The sequence below is a fragment of the Pelodiscus sinensis genome, chromosome 7, assembly GCF_049634645.1.
Source record: "Pelodiscus sinensis isolate JC-2024 chromosome 7, ASM4963464v1, whole genome shotgun sequence".
NCBI lineage: Eukaryota > Metazoa > Chordata > Testudines > Trionychidae > Pelodiscus > Pelodiscus sinensis.
Window position 1 is genome coordinate 62,973,114 of NC_134717.1, and position 21,685 is coordinate 62,994,798.

The following is a 21,685-nucleotide window of genomic DNA, read 5'->3' on the forward strand; positions in this document are numbered from 1 at the left end:
CATCCAAGACAGATGACTCTCCAGACTCCTTTTGGAAACCTCCAGGGAAGGAGCTTCCACAACCTCCCTAGGCGCCTGTTCCATTCTCCTGCTGTTCTTACGACTGGGAAGTTTTTCCTGAGATTTAATGTAAATCTGCTAAATTGTAGTTTGAGCCCCCTGCCAGCAGCCACCGCTCTCTGGCCACCCTGCCTTGAAGGCAGCAGTGCAGAAATAAGGAAGGCAACGTACAGTATTGCCACCCGTACTTCTGCATTGCTGCTGGCAGGGCAACAGAGCTGGGTGCGTGGCAAACAGCCGCTACCCTACAGCCACCCAACTCTGAAGGCAGTGCAGAAGTAAGGGCGGCAATATCACCACCCTCCCTAAAATAACTTAATGACCCTCCCTGCAACTCCCTTTTAGGTCAGGATCCCCAATTTGACAAACACTGGTCTCCCTCATGAAATCTGCCCTGCTTACCAGGTTAGCCAGTCTATGTCCAAAGATGCTCTTCCCAATACCTGATCAATGGAGCCCCACCCACCACAGTAATCCTCTTTCCTGGAACATCAACTCATTGTCAAAAGCCAAAACAGTCCCTCCAACACCATCTGCACAGACATACATTTACTTTCAGGATTCGATGGACCCAGTCTGGGCTTTTCCATAGGCGGAGGGCACAAATACAGCATTTACACTGAGTGAAACTGGCACACACGCTTGAAGGAGACTAGCATTTCTCAGGGAGTTTAGTATTCAACCTGCTGGATGGATCAAGCATCTTCAGAGTTTGTAAAAAGCAACTGGGATTTCCTGATGGCTGAGATTAACAACATTTTCCTGTAGACAGACAGGCTGCATTGCTTTTTGCAATTAGGAACTTACTCAAGGAACTATCCAGTGATGCTGCCAGTAACTAGTTTTTCCATATCCAGACAGATCATGAGAAAATTACAATCAGGCAACTGCAGTGCCGTTTGGAGCTTTCAGATTTCCTTCATTTATCTCAGTCTGTGTTTTGGCCTAGACATGGGACAAACTGCATTGGCCCTGTTGGCTGATGATCTCCTGCCAGGTGTCCACAATGACTTTCCTTTCTATGTGCGAGCTGGCTTTGATTCTAAGTAACCTTCAGTGTGGACCAGTCCTGTTTCTTCACCCTCAAGCAGTTCTACATGTTGTTTTTGGACTTCTTTTATAGGTTTCTGCAAGGCTCTATCATGTGGCCACTTCAGTTTAACACGTATGTGATGCTGCTAAAGGAGCAGATGATGTATTATGCAGCCAAGACCCCAAACATGCAAAAGATCTGAGCTGCTGTGTGTCACTCCCATAAGAACACAGAGCCCAGAGGCTGGGTAAGTCATGTAAGCTACTTGGCTGGAGCATGAGATTCACCTGACTTTCGGAAAACGTATTCAGGCAACCAGAAAGAGCTGATTTTCAGAATGTGCTGAGCACTCTCTCACTAGTCAATACAGAAAATGTAGCCTCTAGTCCAAGGTGATCTTAGTGGAGGGATTTTGATTGTGGAATTCCTCTCCCCCCCCCTCCCGGACACTGACTTTCTGAAGGGAGTACAAATTGAACCTCTCTAATTGGGCAACATCCATGGACTGGCATGATTTTAGTTATCATGGGTGCGGCCAAGTTTCCCGCAGTCCCGGCGCTCAGTGTTATAGGCTGTGAGTTAGCTCTAATTTACCACTGAATGTCTTCTAAGAGTCCAGTAAGACAATACTGATCTCCCATGGGTCAACATATTCTCTGGCTGAGCACTGGTCAGGTCCCAACGGTGCTAGACTAGAGATTCAACCTCTGCTTTGCCTTGCAGTAAGAAGGGAATGTGTGTGTATAGATTCTTACTTTGCATACTGTTTCTTTCCTTTTTGTTTAAGGTGAAAAATTTAAAATTATTTTTAAATCTGTCTATGCAGTGATGTAAAGTGAATTTTGTTAAAGTTAAGTTAAATTAATTAAGTTAAATTTTAATTGCACAGAACTCTACTTAACACCATTCTCATTTCTCTAAAGAGAAAGAAAATTGACTTTAGAATTTATATTGTTGGAAAACCAAGAAAGATTTCTTTCAGATGGAATGATAAATACTCCACGGCAATAAAACTAGCCATCACTCATCTGCTATTGGATGAGCAGAAGGAGAAAATCTTTCTTAAGAAGTGTCAGATACAAGTAAACTTCTTTCATTAAGGCCTTAAGACACAGCACTTTTAAGCAAGAGTTAAGCATTTTGTTTAAATCATTCTTTATATCAAGATTAGCTACTTATCTTACAGTAGATAAAAAGCAAAATAAGGTAGAGGAAAGACATGGGCACTCAGCTAGGTCATAACCCAACCTTAAATCTCTGGCTTTGTTGTTTTTGTTACCACAGCACAATATTGCAACGACGATTTGAAAATGTATGATCAAAATACCATTTGCAGCCTCATCTGGCGGGATTGACCAAAGTTCGTCTTGTTGATGCTACTACATGGATTGAGTCATGACAGGTCCCTTCAAATGTCAAAGCTGTTATTGTGATGCAACAGTGACAGCTACACACTGATAGGCTATTAGAAAGGATTCTTCTGCACACAGGCTTGCTTTATGTTTCACCCTTACACAAGGTGTTCTGCCAATGTGGATGATATTAACACCTGAAAGAGCAATCCCAGCATTATTTTAGAGGGTTTTGTATTTATCCCAATTCTTATAGAGAATATACTGAATCTTGTATGCTTCACTTAACAGATAAGTGAGAAGGGAATTAATTTGGGAAAGCTTTGTGAATGCATTACAAATACAAGTCTACCTTACCAGAGAACTTTGTTAGTGGCTTGGGATTATAAGTGAGTCTTTAAAACTAGAATCTTTCCAATTCACCTTCAAAATTGGATTTTGACCCCACTGCTAGAAGAAACTTCCGGAGTGCGCACACAAAGCCAAACCTTTCTCTTCAAACGTGCTGCAGATCAGTGGCACCCGTAACTCACTCATTGTATGAGACAATGTGATTGCCATCAGAAAAGTAACCGGGAACGGTTTTCAAGACTCAAAATACCACTTCTATCCCTGGCACAGCAGGATCTTAATTTGAGGTTGATAAACCTTGATAACACCAAACTGCTGGAGACTGAAGAGAAACCAGGTATTGTGCTTTCCACAAGTTACTGACGTGATGGTACCGTAAACACAATAAATCATTTTTTCAGAGATCAAATATATACAGATGGCATTCATGAAGATTACACGCAACAATATGGTAATCATTTATACTAGCAAAGTACATCATGCTTCATAAATGCAGAGGATGCCTGCCTTGAATCACGTGAAATAATCTAGTTTGAGGCAGTAGATGTTATGCAAGAATAAGGTATATAAAACATTTGTTAAGCTTGAAACAAAAAGAGCATCTAACATACTATTTTGGGGACACATTCCAACAAATCAAACCTTGCATTCTAACTTCTCAGAAGAGAGGATGAATGAACTTCTGAGAAAAGAGAATGAGTGCACTGCACTGCATATCTTGGGATGGAAAAGAATGTTCAGCCTTTTGTTAACAAGGTCTGGAGAACTTAGCTTCCTGATCTTAGAAGAATGGCTATGGTCACCTTTTTATCAAAAGCGATGGCCCTATTAAGATCATGGAATTACTCTGTTAAGATCTATAAATTGTGTGCAATAGAGAACAGATGTGATCAGTATTCCCCAGTGATTGTATCAAGTGCTAGTAATAGCAACTGGTATTTTCCTCTGGAAGACTGAATTTCCCATGCAAGCTTGAGATACTTCATAATTTGAGCCACAGCTAATGACCAAGATGACATATGCCCGGCAAAATACAGATACTTCCATTTTTTCCTATATGAAATAAGTCTAAACACTAACAAGAGAAAACTATAATGAAACTTTTCCCTGTTTAATGGGTTAACCAGTTAAACATAACGGATAACTGATTATCTGGGATTTTACATCCCTACTTGCTATGTCAAGAAAAATGGAAATGATGGTTTGATGAACAGAGAATATTTACTCCACTAAAAACATGTGTGAAGCGCATAAAGGATCTTCTCTTAAAGTAAAGTTTAACAACAAAGCAAGTTAGAAATAGCTCCCCAGAGACCATATGACCCTCCTATCCCCCAGGAGGGGGAAGCCAAAGATTACACCTTAAAAGAAAATTATCCATCAAGAAAACAATTAATCAAAGAAAAAAAATCACAGGCTTCCAATCAGATTCAAGAAAACTCATCAGCCATTAGTTGTTGCAGAGGTAATTGTTCTAAATCTATCAATAAAGCTAAGCTGCTCCTTCATTGACTGCAAACAGCAATTTCTTTCACAGAGGATTATAAGTTGATGTTCATGGTCTTACTTCTGCCATTAGGGTGATAAACAGTTTAAGCTACATCAGGACCTGACATGTAGATCAATTCTAGGTCCATAAAGAATCTATACAAGAGGTTCCCAGACAGGGATTTACTGCCCCAGTTTTTATTCTCTTGCTGCTAAAATTACTTCTGTCAAACAAGAGTAAGAAAAAATGTATAAAAATTAATTTTTCATGTAGTCCTGGAAGAGTGTTTTTCAATTCAGAAACCTAAAGCTGAACACGCTTCCACATTTAAAATTATGTTTAGCAGCATGTGGTATTTAGCCAAATAGTGATCCAAACCTGTGATTTGCTCACTATCAAGCAGACAGCAATTTGAAACATTGAACTAAGCCGTCTAGCTTTTCTCTAAGGGCAGTCACAGGCTTCATGTTACCAGTGCCAAATTATATTAGACATTTAATTTTAAACCTCAGGTACTTAAACGTAAAACCTTACAACAGTAATAGTCATAAAGCAGTGGGGCATTCCATTTCAGAGAATGGATTTTTCTATTTTTTCCCCTTTAATTTAACCAGCACCTCCTGTTTTGTGGCTCTGCCCACTACAAAGTAATTTATCTAATTAGGAGATGTTCACAGCCGCTTAAAAGACAGAAGCCCCAGGAAACCAAAGGTCTGAAGAGGAAGACTTTGAAAAGTTCTGCGGAGCCACACAAAGTATTAATTTAATGTGAAAAAAGGTGCAGAGAAAAATTGAATCCCAATATGTTATTTTGTCTACAATAAAACCACGTGATAATAAGCAGGCATATTCGCCAGTACATTGGCATTTGAATTCCAAAAGATGCTTTGCTTCTCCCTATCCCTGCTGCTTTCACAGCACTATCTTTTTATGATTCTAAAATTCAAAACCTTTTATTGGGGCAAAAAAGATGAAATTAAAAAGGGTTTTTCATGTGTCAACTGCCAGTATAAGGGATAAAGTTCTACAAGCTAAGTGAAAGCGGATACACTGATGGAGATGAATCGTGTTGAAGTTTTTTAAGTAGTTTGATCAATCACAATAGTTATTATTTATGTTGTCATTTGTTTGTCTAAGACTGTCCATTAGCATCGACCTAGTGAGAAGTTCTCCCAGTACTTTCAAAGTGTAAAAGTAAAGCAGAACATACTACAAACACCACTTTTCTGCCATTATTTACTTTTCAGTAAGTGTAGCACAGCTGACGGTAGCTGATGTCTCTTATGATCCAGAAGTAATTACGTATGATGGCCAAGTTATAAAACAGCACTAAATGTCCTTAATGTAAAGGAGCATAAAATGTAGCCGGGTGTAGGTGAAAGGGATGGCCTCTCTTTCGTACCAGCATAGATAACACACTCACGAGTACTGTAGGGCTTGCCAACATAAAACCCCAAAAGTTAAGAGCAGCAGATGCAGCCAAGGCAGCAACAGCTGAGTGTACACACACACACACACACACACACACACACACACACACACAGAATGCGTCCTGAGATCCTTACAATCACCGCTATTTTAAGAAATAGCCTTCAAAGCTGCAGTTCTTTTTTCTCTAATTCTCTTTCATCATTCAGTCTTGTCCACGGGTATTCCTAGTTTAGGAACACCCAGAGCACAGAGAATCAAGTGTAAAACAAATTTTGCACTTGATGGGGCTTTACTAATATTAATGGAATCCTCAACTCTCCATGTGAGGTAAGTAGCATAGACCCAATTTACAGATGGGACTACTAAGGCAGAAAGTGACTTGACTAAGGTCACTAAATTATGTGATTATGTGAATAATTTATTCCAATTATTCCTAAAATTGGAATAAAGTACTTCCTTGTTCTCAATCCCCACTGAACCACAGCACCTTTCATGCTATTCAGATATTCCCTCTTGAGGCCAAAGCCCACAAAGCATGTGTGGTAGAGGAACAAGCTCAACTACAGTTTGTTGCAAATTTGTAGGGAACATGTAGCAGCTCAGGCAACACCTTTGATGCAACATCAAGTTGGTCTGGGATCTTTTCAGAAATCAAGGTATCAATGACAGCTGATTTGCTTGCCCTACAGGCTACCCTTAGGGGGCTGTATGAAAATAATCAATATTCACTGTGATTTTGTTGGACAAACCACTCTGACAAACTTGCCACCCTTGTGACTAGTCAGCATTTTCAAGCCTCTCTTCACAACAGAGATGACTAGAAAAGGTTTTTTTTTTTTAAAAGAGGAAACAGAGTAGCCTTGACATTTAAAAATTCCTCCAGTCTAGGTTATGGAGACATGATTCACACATCCCAAAGGTGGGCTCTGCCTAAGATAACCAATGCAATTACTACAATAAAAATATAATAATGAATAGTTCAAAATTTAAGACCAGGAACAAAAGGAATAAGAGGGGATGAGAACTAGTTGCCTCCTTTCACAGATGCAGTGAAGATGTCTCAGAAGCTATGCACATAGAAAGCAACTTTAGCTTTGCTTTGCGGGCCTATGTGCAACTTCTAACTTGGGGTAGATGACAGCACAAGGCATTTCCTTCCTGGTGCAGTTTATGTTTGCTGCCTCCACAGCATGGCTAGCCTCTGCATCTCACAAGAAGAGATGTTCTTTCCAGTTTCTTATCCTTTTTTCTGTTTAAATGGCCGCAGTTTTGCTTAGGACAATGTATACAGCCGTGGATATTCATGGCTCATTTTTGTGGCTACAGATGCAGATACAAATTCTGGATCCATGTAGGCTCTAGCAATGTACCCAGAGGAGTGACGTCAATCCTTAAGAAGAACTCTAGCACAAAACCTCAGCTTGTCTCTTACCACTGCTGATGCCAGAGTTTGCAATGACTGTTGCCTCGCTCCATTGGTCAGCACTGGAAACTGAGTAGGAACGCTGATGCATACCATCGGGGCGACTGTTGAAGGAGACCAGACTGATCCCGCTTGCCATCTGAGATACAGACGTGCTAGTAGTCACATTTCCTAGAAACAACCAAAAACCATGTTACCGTACAAGAGAATGCTGATTTACACCAAGGAGAATAAATCTGATTTTGCCACAGAGACCGTGCCAATTTCATTCACGTGGAGAACCACCACTGCACTGAATGCAAGGTTCCCTAAGCTTTCAGAAGCTGAGCTCCCCTTGTCTTTTTCTAGAAAATAAAAATATTTGCAAGCTCGCCTGGGCATCCCTGATATATGCTGCTTAAAGTCTACACATATTAGTTTAAACTTCCTCTGGATTGCCCTAGTTAGTCCTCCAGACATGCCTAGCCAGTGTGTGCCTCACACTTTGGGAAGTGTTGGCTTAGTGGATAAGAGACATGTTAAAATAACCCCAATCCTTAAAAAGCAGCAAGCAGACCACCCACTGTACCGTTACAAATACAAAACTTTCTATTTTCATTGCCCTTTCTGTTAGAATACACATTTTTGGTAATGCTCTGGGGCCTCTTCACCTTGACATAGCTTAGGATCAGAGCTGAATTAAGACCTGTGGAGATTTTAAGAATTTTCATATTTAAAAGCTTTGGACAAAAAATTATTTGACTCACTTTAGGTCAAACTCACTCTCTTTGGAGAAGCAAAACAGCAGTAATAGACTGTCATTTAGGTTTAGAGAACAGCTACCCACTTTGCCAGTAGATGGGGTGAATCTGCTAATGTAGAAATATCTGACACTCCTCAGTTGTCCTTTGCGAGCTCCTCTACAGAGCAAACTCTAGCACAGGTGAGCCAGTAGCCCAGCTGAAAACAGTCTCAAACTCAGGGATGGCATACTGATCAGGGTGTGGATCAAGAGCAAATGTTGCTGCTCATCTGATCCCACTATGGCATCAAACAGTCTCAGCAACTGAAGCATCTGCTTTAATGTTCCAGGAAGGCTTATTATTCCCTCACCTGGTGGCTGACTTAAGTTTCTGAGCACAGCACTCCAACATTTTCTGTCTTTAGGCCACAGCTAGGAGATGTTTGGCCTTATGCATCTCAAGGAATAGAGTATGATCACACTACAGATATTTACTATCTAAGGATTGAACAGCCTACTTGCCTGTGGAAGTGCGTGCTATTATCATGCCTCTATTAGCTGAATTTGGGATCTTAGGTGTTGCACATTAGAAACGTTCTTATTGTTTGCTTTTGGAATCAGGTAAATTCTGTGATGATTTATTTGACCAACTGAGAAGCAGCTGAATGAATATGTTAGAGTTTTGAACTTTTTCTTTTATCTGAAAACAAAGCAATACTACTTGCACTTCCTTGATCTCAAAAACCACTTTTGTATCCCATTAAACTCTAAACTTCTCAACTATGCTTACCTTATTAAAGTCCTCTCACAACACAATGATACCCTCTTCTCTATCCACATATCATTTTGGGTTCCCTTATTTTTAAGTTTGATCTCTGGAGGAGTGTAAAGATGCTTACATGTATTTCATTTTATATTTTACTTGGTTTAGGCCTAGTTTACCAAATGTATAGCTTTTTTCCTAGGCTTTTTCTCAAATTTCTACATTAGTCTTCAATTCCCAATTGGCTTTATTGAGCAATCCACCTATTCAGGGTGACAACAGAGTGATCCCACATTTCTGTTCACTGTGGCATCTATTTTAGCACCTTTAGAATACAATAGGCAAATGGCTTTGGCAATACTTTATTTTTCAGAAGTGGAATTAAGTTTCCTATTGAGAAACTCCTCAAAAGGCATCTCCAACATATTATAAATGGCACCCAACATACCAAACTGAACAGTGATGCTATGTACCTCTCACTCCATGCCAAGTAAAAGGAGAAGAGTTATTTTTGATGAATTCCTATGAGAGAATCTTCATAGCAGAGACTTGACCTCTTTTCATTCTAATCACTCAGCAGAACCATATACTAATTATGTCAGTTCAAATTCACAAGGAATTTTAGAAAGTTGGGAACAAATATGGTAGGACCCGGGAAGTTAGTCCTTAGTGACCCATAATGCAACCCAACTGAGCTTTGTTTTGTGTCCAGTGATACAATTTATCAGCTTTCTGATTGATCTTGCAACCAAATAGCTACTTAATCCATTGCAGGCATTTGTACAATATTCAATCTTGTTTGAGGTCACTATATTTTTAAAATAAACCAAACTCCAAAAAAGTCCCAATGTGGTCACTGACCTATCAAAAAGACTGATCTACCTAAAAATGAATTAGAGATAGGTTTCTCCAACATACTCTGAACAGACACTGGACCAATCCTGTGAATGACAACCTTATTTATTTGAACTTAAATACATTTTCAATCTATGGCCAGGTTTACGCTAGGGGAGAAAAACCAATCTAAGATACGTAACTCCAGCTATGTGAATAGCGTAGCGAGAGCTGATGTACCTTAAATTGAATTTCCGCAGCCTCCCTACGGCAGGAGGTCAAAGAGAGAAATTATCCTGTCAACTACCCTTATTCCTTGGGACCTAGTAAAGTACTTGAGTCGATTAGAGCACGATCAGCAGTCGATTTAGCAGGTCCTGATTAGACCCGCTAAATCAAACTCTGAGAGATTCATCTCCATCAGCATCTACCTCCTGGCAAGTGGAAACAAGCCCTAAGGTTAATTTTTCACTTTTCCTTTAGGTTAAATGCCTGGACACGTCTATCCAGACGTGTTAAGTTAACAACAATGATATTATACTCGCATCCAAATGGAGCCTTGTTAATCCCAACTGCTATTCTTATGGACTTGTTCTGCCACACAAAGCTTCAGGAAACACTCCTACTCATTTTTCTCCTCCAGGAGGCAAACTCCTCTTCCCACCTTCAAGAAGCAATATTTCTTTAATTTTACATGTCAGGATTCAGCGCCAGTGGCAAAGAATCATAGCAGTCTCTTAGCAGACAAGACAGCCAGCTCAAAATATGAACCCAACAATGTTCACTGAGAAGTAGATTCTGCACATTATGGTAAGATACATATTATGAAGTGGTTCTTATAAAGCTTTCATATCTAAAGACCTTAGAAGCTGTACTTGCTGTACTTTTACATCTGCCTCCCTCTCTGTCTCTCTCAATATAGCAACATTAACATGAAATACACGGTCAACTACATAGTCCATTCTGTGTTCTGAAAAAGTGCTTCTTCAAATACATCATATATGCATCAGCTGGTTGCTTAAGTTGATTAGCAGGGGGCAGTTAAATTACTATGCTAATCCGTGTATTCTCAGCACTATTTCCTTGATATGGATATGTGTATATGCTTACTGGGAAGCCTTGATTAGTTCAAGCTTCAATATGTCAAAGGCTCCAGTTTCTTTCCAAAGAATAATTTTAGCTGTACTCACAACCCTAAAGTGTAGGAGCTGATTTGAAAAGGTACTTACCTCTACCATATGCTATTTTTCTTTAAACAATTTGCATTTCAAAGTGAACATGGCATTTATATTTGAATGAATATCAGTATGTTGCCAGAACTGGGCTCAAATGAGCAAAAAAGATGCTGGTTTCCTATTGAACAAAAATGTTTTCATCTACCAAAGCAGCATCAAAAGAAGAATTCCTCTTTCTAGCTCTAGGCAGCTTTAGAACATTTAAAACCATCTTTTCTGATATTATAAAATATCCTGTTATGATACAAGTTAGCCGATGATTCAATTATACTGTCACAAACACGCTTTTCAAAGACAAATCACAATTAAGATTCTAGGCACAGCCCCAATTTTAGACAATTCTTTAAAAAAAAATCACCTTTCAACAGAGAGATTTTTAATATGAAGCACTGGTGCATGCATGAGGGATAAAATATATGCTTTATTTACTCATCAAGCCCTTGTGGACAGCATCAAATTGCAAAGAGAGTTCAAAAGGGTTACTTTCCCATATAATAGGCACCATGTAGCTGGATGAAAATAGGGTAGCATTGTTCCCATCAGTGCCTGTGTGAACAACTCATCAACAGAAAATAAACATCTGGATTGCGGCAAGAAAAGACCCCCATTCACATGGAAAACACCGCCCCAATCAACACGATCTTCACAAATATGTCACAAAATCACTAGATTCTACAGAACTCAAGTGTATTATTTTTTAAAAGTATCACTAATGAAGATTTATCCAGACTTACACTGTCATGCAAGCCATTCAACGTCTATGTGGTACCACCTAGTCAATTATCACAAGAGCCAATGAAAATTGTACGGTATGAAATTTTTCAGTAAAGATTATTAAATATAGAGCGAGGAGAATAAAAACATTTTTATTCTGAAGCAGCAGTTTGCTCTGCAGGGGTTGGTAGTTTGTTTGCGCAATTTTAGGAACTCCTGCACTACTAATGGTGAGTGCTTCTGTAACTCCTGCCTTTGTCCAATGCATGTCATCTCAGCCAACATAAAACAACACAGAAAGTGTTCTCGAGAACCATCACTGGGCAGCACAGGTCATTTTAATGGACACATCACTTCCAACTAAGCCTTCACCATCTGTTCCACCCCCTAATTACTAATGCAAAAAGAATATAATTCACAACTGTACCATAAAAAAGTAAGCTACAGATAATTTAAATGCATGCAAGAGGCCTTGGTTCATGGCAGCATGTGCCTTTGTGATTTCCCCCCACCCTCAAGGCGAACAACCGAGCTGTAAGAGGTTTGATCCTGGGCGCCCCCACTGAACTATTTGCCAAGTAAGAGGTGATATGATTATGCACACTGTGATACATTTTAGCAAGGACCTCTGTGCATGAGACCAGGAGAGAGATTACATTAGAACACAAGAAGGCAGGACACAGGGTCAACTCTAGCGCATTGCTCTGCCTTTACTACATTCAGGGTTTATTTGTGCTATGCTCTTCACGATCACTACAAGTTTCTCTTCCAAAAGGAAATAAACCTCTCAAGGCCAGAGGGCTCAGCTCTCCAGCTGTTAACACTAATGAAAAATACATTAGAGCAGAGGGTCAGGAAATCCTGACTCCTGGTAGCAGAGGGTTAATTGTACCAAATCATCGTGGGTGAATTTATGTGGCAAGATACTGCATATTCCTGAAATGCCCTCTAATTCATTAAACAGCACTGTCAAGCAGATTATACCAGCACTTGGCCTGCCGTTATAAAATCATGGCCAAAAGCATCTGTACTTGGGAGTTATTTTGGGGACGAGGATGTAGAAGAGGAGAGGGGAAAGATACTACTTTTGTGAGAAGTTCTGTACGCTCCCCTTTCTTTTAGCAGTACATCATCCCAGGGAATCCGGGTAGGCAGAAATCACCTGGGGCAGGCCACCTTTTCTGGGGCGCAAGTCATCTTCCAGTACCCTCCCTGTTGCCTTGCACTCTCCAGTGCCTACCACATACATGTGCTGATGGACCTTTCCCTAGAGCCCTTGGAAAATGCCCCGGAGGAATGTGACAATGTATCACCTAGGAACCCCTCATGACTCTCTCAAAGAAGATAAAAGGTACTCCCTTCCCCTCCCCTGCTGGCCCAAGGGCAGACTGTGTGCCCAGTGCTGAAATCGAGATGCTTTCTTGCTAACTGGACAGCATCCCACCAAAGCCATTGAGAATGAATCAGCAAGAGTGGAAAAGGAAAAAAAAAAAGGCGCATGTAGTGCAGGGAGCATCGCTAGCTGGATACCATAAGCAGCAGAAACAGAGACCAGAGCCAGATGGCTATTGGCGGGGATTCTGAATGGAGAAAAGCAAAGGAGTAGGTTTTCGTTACCTGTCTCCTTGCCATGAATTCCAGCAAGCAGAATTTTACTCAACCTTACTAAGTTTATTAAGGGCCTTACATAGGGCCTAAATAACTCCCAATCCCTCCATCAAAATTCCTGACACATTTTCAATAATCGTCCAAAAGCTTTGTTTGATATGGTTGTCTACTGACATTTTCCAAAGCGAACTTCTTTGTGCAATTTCAGGACACTTTTCTTTCCTAGTCAGCAATCACACCACTATAGTAATGAAGACCCGGAGCCCTACTACCTCAGACTGCTCTCACCGGTAGCCACAAGCTAGGTGGAGTCAAGTTTAATGAAGGGATAGAAGGACACCAAGAAAATACTCGGGTGGTGCAGACGGGAAATTAATGATTCAATAGGAGGGCATGCTTTTCTTTCAATCCCAAATATGAGGAGGGAAATTATGTTTTCACGTGTGCCATCTTTTGGATGCAAACCTAACAAACTTGTCCGACTGACTTTCTTCAAGATCCCATGGCACTTTTTCCAAAGTAAGGGTATTTCTAGCTAAACCATCCTGATCAAATTCTAATTTGCTTGTATTATCTTCCCTGTTTCTAGAGGGCAATCCATTCATTTTCAGAGCAAGTGCTGTTTAATATTACTGTGCGCTGTAACACCCCTGAGGTGGCTATGCGGCATTCCTTGCAGAGTTATTTTTGTATATTTAAATACTTGGCCCCAAATCATGACAACAATTATACACGTGCTTAACATTCTGCATGGGAGTAGGCTCACTGAGTTCAATAATGCAACACCAGTAAATACAAAGAGTACAATTCCCATGTGCGACGCTAAAGACGTGGAAGTATCCGCCAACTTGGAGCTGTAGTTTGTAAAGTGCTTTGGGATCTTTGTGAAGACTTACGGATTACCTGTGCATTAAATAAATCATTTCTAAACAGGATACAATAAAAATCTGATTACAAAATAGGACAAAAATATGATTACAAAATAGGACAGAAACTAACTATATTCTTTCTATATCCATAAAATAGACTTCCCCAAGTTCTCACCCATTGGGGGCCAAAAAAAAAAAAAGAAAGAAACTCAATTACTGTACAGAGTAGACTGTTATTAAAATATTTCTAGACCATTTTAAACTAAAACAAAGAAACTTTCTCTCTCAAAGACAATAGCTACGATTTGGATGTTACTTTTTTTATAGCTATTACCACTGTAACAGCAGCTTAGCAAATGCATGTCTGCAGTGTGAGCAGTTTTGATAAACAGCCTCTGCGGGCCACACAACGGGGATAATGTATCCTTAAGTACTGCCAATGAGCTGCCATTCTGCACAGCCAATTACTTCTGTGCGTCTGTCACTCAAAGGAAAAATGACTGAGCCCATTAGATCAAACCTTTGTCACTGTTCCTAATGCACTCTTAGGCCTCATTAATCTGAGGGAGCAGCAACACAGCCGCCGGTGCCTCATTGCCTCCCCCACAACAGGACCACGTGAATCCTCTCATCTCTCCCCCAAGTGCACCACGTTAATCAAGCTCTCCTTATTACCCCAGTCCCTGTCACGGCGGAGAGCGCTCTCTCTCTTAAATGCTCTCATTATGGCCCATCTTTAGAGCCGGCTGAGTGGAAAAAAAGAGAGCAAGAGAGAAAGAGAAGGGGAAAAAGCAAGTCCGATCACATTAATATTCATGACAATAATTAGTATTCTAGGTCACTGAATATTCATGCTATTAGTTTGGTTTTTTATGGGTTTGCTGGATGTCCTGATTGCTGGAGTGTGGAGGAAAACAGCATGGTTAGGACTTTAGATGTCAACGGCTCTTCAATACTCCAAACACATTTGTGCATTTTTTCTCCTTTTGATAAATCAGCTTCAACCCCCTTGATGGCTTTAATATTTTAAAATCATTGGGGGGAAAAAAGAGCTAGCAGTTTTGCAACGGTCTGAACAGCCAACTAGTTAGTACTACAATATGTAATAGTCAAAACTTGACAAGATCACATCAGTGAGTCCGTACAAATTTGTGATTTTATCCAGGCTATAGTGCAAGAGTACAGCAAGGCATACAAATCAGTCTGCCTGGAACCAATGCCCTCCGATCAGTAAATGATCTCATCAATTCTACACCTACATTAAGGTGCAGGAAGGTTCAGAATGTATTTCTAATGTTTGTCTTGCTAACTGCTATTATGCTTCGGCTCTATTTGTGAACTGAAAGAAGGAATCCCTAAGTAAACAGAGCACTTCCTGACCCAATCAAACCTCCCGCACACTTAAAATCTAAGCAAGGAATTTTTAAATCAATGCCAAAGTGTTGCATGCTGATTTAAAACCATACCCCAAAAACATTTACTCATGCAGCCCTGACTTTTCCTCCCTTTTCTATGAGGCACAGAATATCGAGAGCAAGAGTATGTTTATTTCTCTCTAGTACCAGTGAGGGGCAAACAGTGTCATGAAGGAACTGCAAAAATGACCTTGAAGGGTCACCTTCTCCTGGTATTAAAGGGTAATCTCCACGATATTTATTACTTGGCCTTTTTTTGTGTGTGCAAAGTGACACACGTGACTTTTTTTTTTTATTTGTAGAATGCCTGCATTTTGTTGGCTTACCAGCAATGGAAATAGCAACAGAAATAAAATGATTAATCTGCGAGTCTTTTGTAGAAACCCAATAAAAGTAAAATAGACTTTGGTGATTAATGGTAAAATTTAAACCAAGTGCCTCACAAGCCACTGAGTTTACAGTCTACAGCATAATCACATCATGTGCACAAGTGAAAAAGGAGAGAAAAGAGTTCACATTAACTGCATAACGCTGTATAGAGGAAAAATCAGTCACATCACTCTTACTAATCTAGCATATTGTAAGTGTTACATACCGTGTATTAGTTATTTTAGACAAAAATTAGGTGTTGCTTTAGAAAATATTTTTCCTGCTCCTTTTTCACCTCTTCTCTATACAGCCAACACTATTCAAAATATGTTTTTAAACTGAAAATATTCACTGTTAGAATACCCCAGCACTACAGGCCACATACTTGCATTACTGATCATTTATATCCAGAACAGATTCAATAATTTAGGGACCGAGCCGTAGAATATTTACTACCTGGCCACTGCTTACTTGCTTGACCATAAAAGCGAAACCCACACAATACCACCAATTTCAAAAAGTTAACCAAAGTCAATTAAAAGACTCATTGACTTCAGATGGCTTTGTATCAGGCCAAAAATTATACTTAAGAGATAAATGACTGTATCCATGTATTCATTCGGTTTTATTTTATACTTCCTCTGGCCCCCCCCCCCCCCACCTTTTCATCAGCCCCACAATGAACTTTAGAGACTACTGCCACTAATCTTCAGGTTTACTGTAACAAAATATTTGTGGAAACTATAATGCTCAGAAAAAGAAGGCTGTAGATTTCATTTCAGTTTAAAAGGAAATAACTTTTAGTTGTAAGGGAAAACTACCACTATTACAACCCAATGATACCATATTGGATATTTTAAAAGTATATTAGTCTAACTTAAAAATAAATTCTGTACTTAACATTTTTTAAATAATGTCTGGAAGGCAGTTCATTACAACTTAATCTGATTCTAAGCACTTCAGTGTAAAATAAGATTACTTAATGGCCACTGCATAGCTTTGATAGATGATCAGGATTATTAACAGATATGAAACTCACATTTATGAGAACAGCATCTTTACACTTCTGCAACACGGCCAAAGTGTCAAACATTGTTAGAAGATAATAGTGTTTAAACTTAACGACAGCTGTGCAGCTAACAAACATTTCTGAATGCTTCAGCATTATTAAAATTGCATAGAATGGTGACTATATACAGTAAACTTCCAATAATCCAGCACCTTTAGGACCCAGGGGGTGCCGGATTAACAGATATGCTGGACTATCAGAAGGGGGGGGGCTATGAGGGGTCTGGGGTGGGGTGAGGGGATGCTACCCCAGACCCCCTCATAGCCCTCCCTTCTGATAGTCCGGCTCTGCCCCAGGAGCCCCAGATTCAGCCACTGCTGGTCAGTTTCAGCAGCGGCTGAATCGGGGACACCTGCAGCAGAGCAGCTGGGTGCTGCTGGGTTGGTCCAGTAGCGCCGACCCTTGGCGCCGCGAGACCAACCCGTCAGCACCCCAGCTGCTCTTGGGGATGCCTGGGGCAGAGCAGCTGTGGTGCTGACGGGTTGGTCCCGCAGCGCCGCTCCTCAGCGCTACTGGACCAACCCAGCAGCACCCCAGCTGCTCTGCCCCAGGTGTCCCCAAGTCAGCCGCTGCTGATACTGATCAGCGGCTGACTCCAGAAAGCCAGAGGCAGAGCTGCTCTGCCCTGGGCTTCCTGGAGTCAGCCCTGGTCAGTTTCAGCAGCGGCTGAATTGGGACGCCTGGGACAGAGCAGCAGGGGTGCTGCTGGGTTGGTCTGGTAGCACCAAACCTCGGCGCTGCGGGGACCAACCCAGCAGCACCCCAGCTGCTCTGTCCCAGGTGTACCCAAGTCAGCTGCTGCTGAAACTGACCAGCGGCTGATTCCAGGAAGCTGGGGCTGAGCAGCTCTGTCTTGGGCTTCCTGGAGTCAGCTGCTGGTCAATTTCAGCAGCGGCTGAATCCGGGACAGCTGGGGTGCTGCTGGGTTGGTCCCGCAGCCCCGAGGGGCAGCGCTACTGGACCTACCTGGCAGCACTCCAGCTGTTCTGCCCCCTGCTTCCCGGATTCAGCACTGGTCAGTTTTAGCAGTGGCTGAATCGGGGAAGCTGGGGGCAGAGCAGCTCCAATGGTCCGGCTGCCCGGAGCACTTCCGGGTTCCTGATGGTGCCGGACCGTCAGATGCCAGACCAGCAGAGTTTTACTGTGGTCTTCAGTAGCTAACAGTGTTAATCATTCAACAATGTATTGGCACAGTAAACTTTTCTAGGGATGTGAACTTTCTACATCAGTGACTAAATATGGTGCAGTTTGGTTTTGTTTGTAAGAAAAAATGGGGAAAAAATCATCAGACACGCAGATCACCAATTCATGTCTACCCCAGGTCATTAGTAATTGAAAACTGGAACTGGGCCTGCTCCATTTAGAGTCACAGAGTAGTGCTAGCAAGGAAGAGGGCTGGTCAGCAGATGATATAGCACACATCTAATAATATTCACCAGAACTGGCTTTTTTTGGCAGTATCTCTGGATGCAACAGGAGCTGAAGGGGTCTGGAAATTACCCCCTCTAGAAGCAGACCTGCATCGAGACTGAGGCACACTGACTGGGCAAGCATGTTGAAGCTTGTCTATTTTGTGACCATCACAAAATTTAAAAAAGAATTTCACTTCCCTTTTAAAGTTAAATAAATAAAACACTGTGTTCACTACTGTTATATCCCACAGCTTGGACCTGAGGTTCCCTAACAGCAATATAACTTTTTAAAAGGGTGATCTGAAGAAAATGAGCCTTGCTAACGCTAAGTGAAGTGAGAATGTGTTCTATCCCCCTCTCTCGTCAACCTAGCGTGCAAGAAGCCTGGCCCGTGAGTAAGTCTGTGCAAACTCAATTCCCGAATTAAAAGCTGCCGTTTGGATTGTAGGCATTGCAAACAAACTACCTTTGCAACTTGGAAAACTATGTATTGCCTGAACCTCTAAAGGGATCTTTCCATAAATGGCACTTTACAACAACCAAACCACCAACGAAACAACCAACTCTCCTTTCCCGACTTCTTGCACTAGGGCTTGTCTATACAGTGCGTTAGACCATGCTAGAGAGATGTAAAATCCAGGGCATGCTAGAATGTTACGTACTAACTGGACTGAGAGGTTCCTGCTGATGTACACAAAGTCCCCTAGAGTGCACTAACATAGTATTATTTACATTGGGACTATATTAATGTGAGCTAGAGAATTTTCGGTATACGTACCATTGTCCACACCAGCTCCTTAGTGAGCACCAGAATTTAGACCCCTTTTGTGGGAATATGCAATGTGGCCAAGCCCTGAGATGTCTTGACGTAGGGTCCTAGAACTCGTTAGTGAGGGACAGGGAAAAGGAAATGATTATTTTTCTTTGCCTCCAACAGGTGAGTTGCCGGCCCTAATTAGAGGCACATTCCAGGGCAGGAGGAAAAGTTATTCTGCAATCAGTTTTTATTGGTTCTGAATCATAGAACCATAGAGCTGGAAGAGACCTCAGAAGGTCATCAAGTCCAGCCTCCTGCTCTAGGCAGGACCAATCCCAACTAACTCAACCCGGCCAGGACTTGGTCAAGCCGAGGCTTAAACACCTCTAGGGATGGAGACTCCACTACTTCCCTAGGTAACCCATTCCAGTGCTTCACCACCCTCCTAGTGAAATAGTTTTTCCTAATATCCAACCTGGACCTCTCCCACCTCAACGTGAGACCACTGCTTCTTGTTCTGCTATCTGTCACCACTGAGAACAGCCTTTCTCCATCCTCTCTGGAACCTCCCTTCAGGAAGGTAAAGGCTGCTAAAGGCTGGAGACAGTGATAGGCAATATTCAGAATTTGCCTTTCATACCTTGACTACAGGATTTATTTTCCTCCTGTAAATCAGAGGACCCCTAAATTAGAGCTAAGGAAGGGAGGAATGAGAACTTGATTGTTTTTGGTTTAGGATGTTAATTTAATTCCCGGGCTTACTCTCTGAGATGCTGAAAATGTGACAACCTGGTGAGAAGTGAAAATTATGGACAGTTTGATCTGTGCCCTGAGTGAAGCCTTTCAAGCCAGGAATACAAAAAGCCAGTAAAAGGATTCTGCTGGGATCAGGATGTATGCCTCAAGCTAAGGCGAACCCTTTATTCTCAAGAGGAATGGGTGAGGTGGACAATAGAACACTTAGGTTAATGTTGACATTTTCTTCAAATAATACTTAAGAGTTAAACACTTTTTTGGCCATGCTGTACTCGGTATAGATCTTTTAACAAAGCCAATGTAACAGATGCAAAGATACTTTTAGCTCACAAATTTGACATTATGGGATAACTGCTGAGCTGCATAGCAATTGCACCACAATTAGCCGGTTTCCTTTTTTTACTGCAAGACTACCGTTGCAAGCCCGTACTGTAGTGCTTGGTCATGCTAGATCATTAATATATTTTCTACAAGGCTGTGATATCAGTCTCAGAGTTAAATAAAACGTCAACAGTAATACAGATAACTGGGATAAGGAATGCCAGTTGCCATTTTTGGATAGTAGCATGCAGAAGTTGCAAAAAAATGTCCATGGTATTTCACAAAAAACGTCCTGCCATTTATTTGCATGCTATTTCAGACGCTGTAATTTTGCTGTGCACAATTCGGGCAGCACAGAAAAAGACTCTGTAAGGCCCCTTTGCACTAAAATTTTCAGGCAAGCAGGAAGCCAGCAGCTTTGAAATACGTCTCCGCTAGATTCTGGTAGGTGAGGAATGAGAGAGATTGCACGTGCAATAAGTGCACATGTACAATAAATGCACATGTACAGGGAGGCTTTTGAGATGGAAGGTGAGAGGCCAGGAAAGAGCTGGTCTGGGACAGCACCACAGAAAACAGTGGTGGCAGCAAACCTGTCACCTCTTTAATGACACCTTGAAATGGAGCAGTTACGGGAGAAGTGCTACACTCTGTATATGGAGAACAGTAAACAGAGGTCGCTTGGAAGCACACATCCCAACCTGTGTCTTATCGGATATGTGGATAATGATTCAGAGAGGCCTGTGGTCTCCAAGAGGCAATCTATCAGAAAAGCAGGACTAGCTGTTGGTTAAGCATGTTTGTGGAACAATAACGTATTGGTGCACAGCTGTCTCATGACTGAAATAGTTGTAAATGGCCACAAGGTGGTTGTGGCCCTGAAGGCATTAGAGTTGTCAGGTGTCCGGTTTTCAGCAGGACAGCCCAGTATTTGTGACCCGTCCGGCAAAAAAAAACAAACCCCAAATTTTTCTGTTTTTCTTGGATGGAAGGCTGGCGGGGACATTTTCCCCCTGCCGCATCTGGCAGCAGGATTTAAAGATGCAGCGACCGTTTTTTTTTTGGGGGGGGGGGGGGGGGGCGGCTCAACCAATTTCCCCCCCCACAATGTTCAGGCTTTTTTGTAAAAGTAACTGGCAACCCTAGAAGGCCCAAAGCATAACTCTGGACAATCACTGGTGGGATTTTGCCTTCTTAGGAAGGAGGCAAGTATCACTCCCAGCATTTTACAAACAAGGAAATTCAAATTGCACAAGGTCAGCGCTGGCATGGCTCTGAAGAGAGCTCAGTGGTACCTACTTAGCTGCAATGTTGTTCAGAATGAGGAATCCAAAAGCACATGCTCTGCTGTGAGCAACCACCAGATGACACTCCATTCCCTAGCGAGTCCAAACGAAAACTCAGGATTCCAGATTCCCAAATTCTGCTGCTGTTTAGCAAACAGCTGTATAAGGCACAGGCAAAGTGTATGTAGCATTCCTCTCCACTGGCTGATTCGCACAAAAGAAAACAGCCTGTTACTGCTGCTATTTACTCCTTGAGCATGAGCAGTGAAGGTCTGTGCTGTGGATTTTATGCCCTGGATTAAAATTCTGTTGACCCACGGAGGGGGCACCATGGTTTCCTTTTTTTTATTTTTTACATCAGTTTGTGTAAATTAACCAGGACATTTCATAGTAAAAATATTAAAACAACATTATGGT

General features: G+C 41.5%; 1 protein-coding gene across 12 annotated transcripts in view; it reads right to left on the reverse strand.

The window, feature by feature from the left end:
• AGAP1 (ArfGAP with GTPase domain, ankyrin repeat and PH domain 1) overlaps positions 1 to 21,685 on the reverse strand; it is a 489,058-nt gene that overhangs the window by 143,586 nt on the left and 323,787 nt on the right. For 10 of the 12 annotated variants that reach the window (XM_075934053.1, XM_075934056.1, XM_075934054.1 and 7 more), the window contains one exon: positions 7,149 to 7,310. The exons of the other annotated variants lie outside the window; for them this stretch is intronic. In XM_075934053.1, the coding sequence (XP_075790168.1) occupies positions 7,149 to 7,310 (162 nt within the window). The remainder of the gene's footprint in view (positions 1 to 7,148; positions 7,311 to 21,685) is intronic. 12 annotated transcript variants of the gene reach the window in all.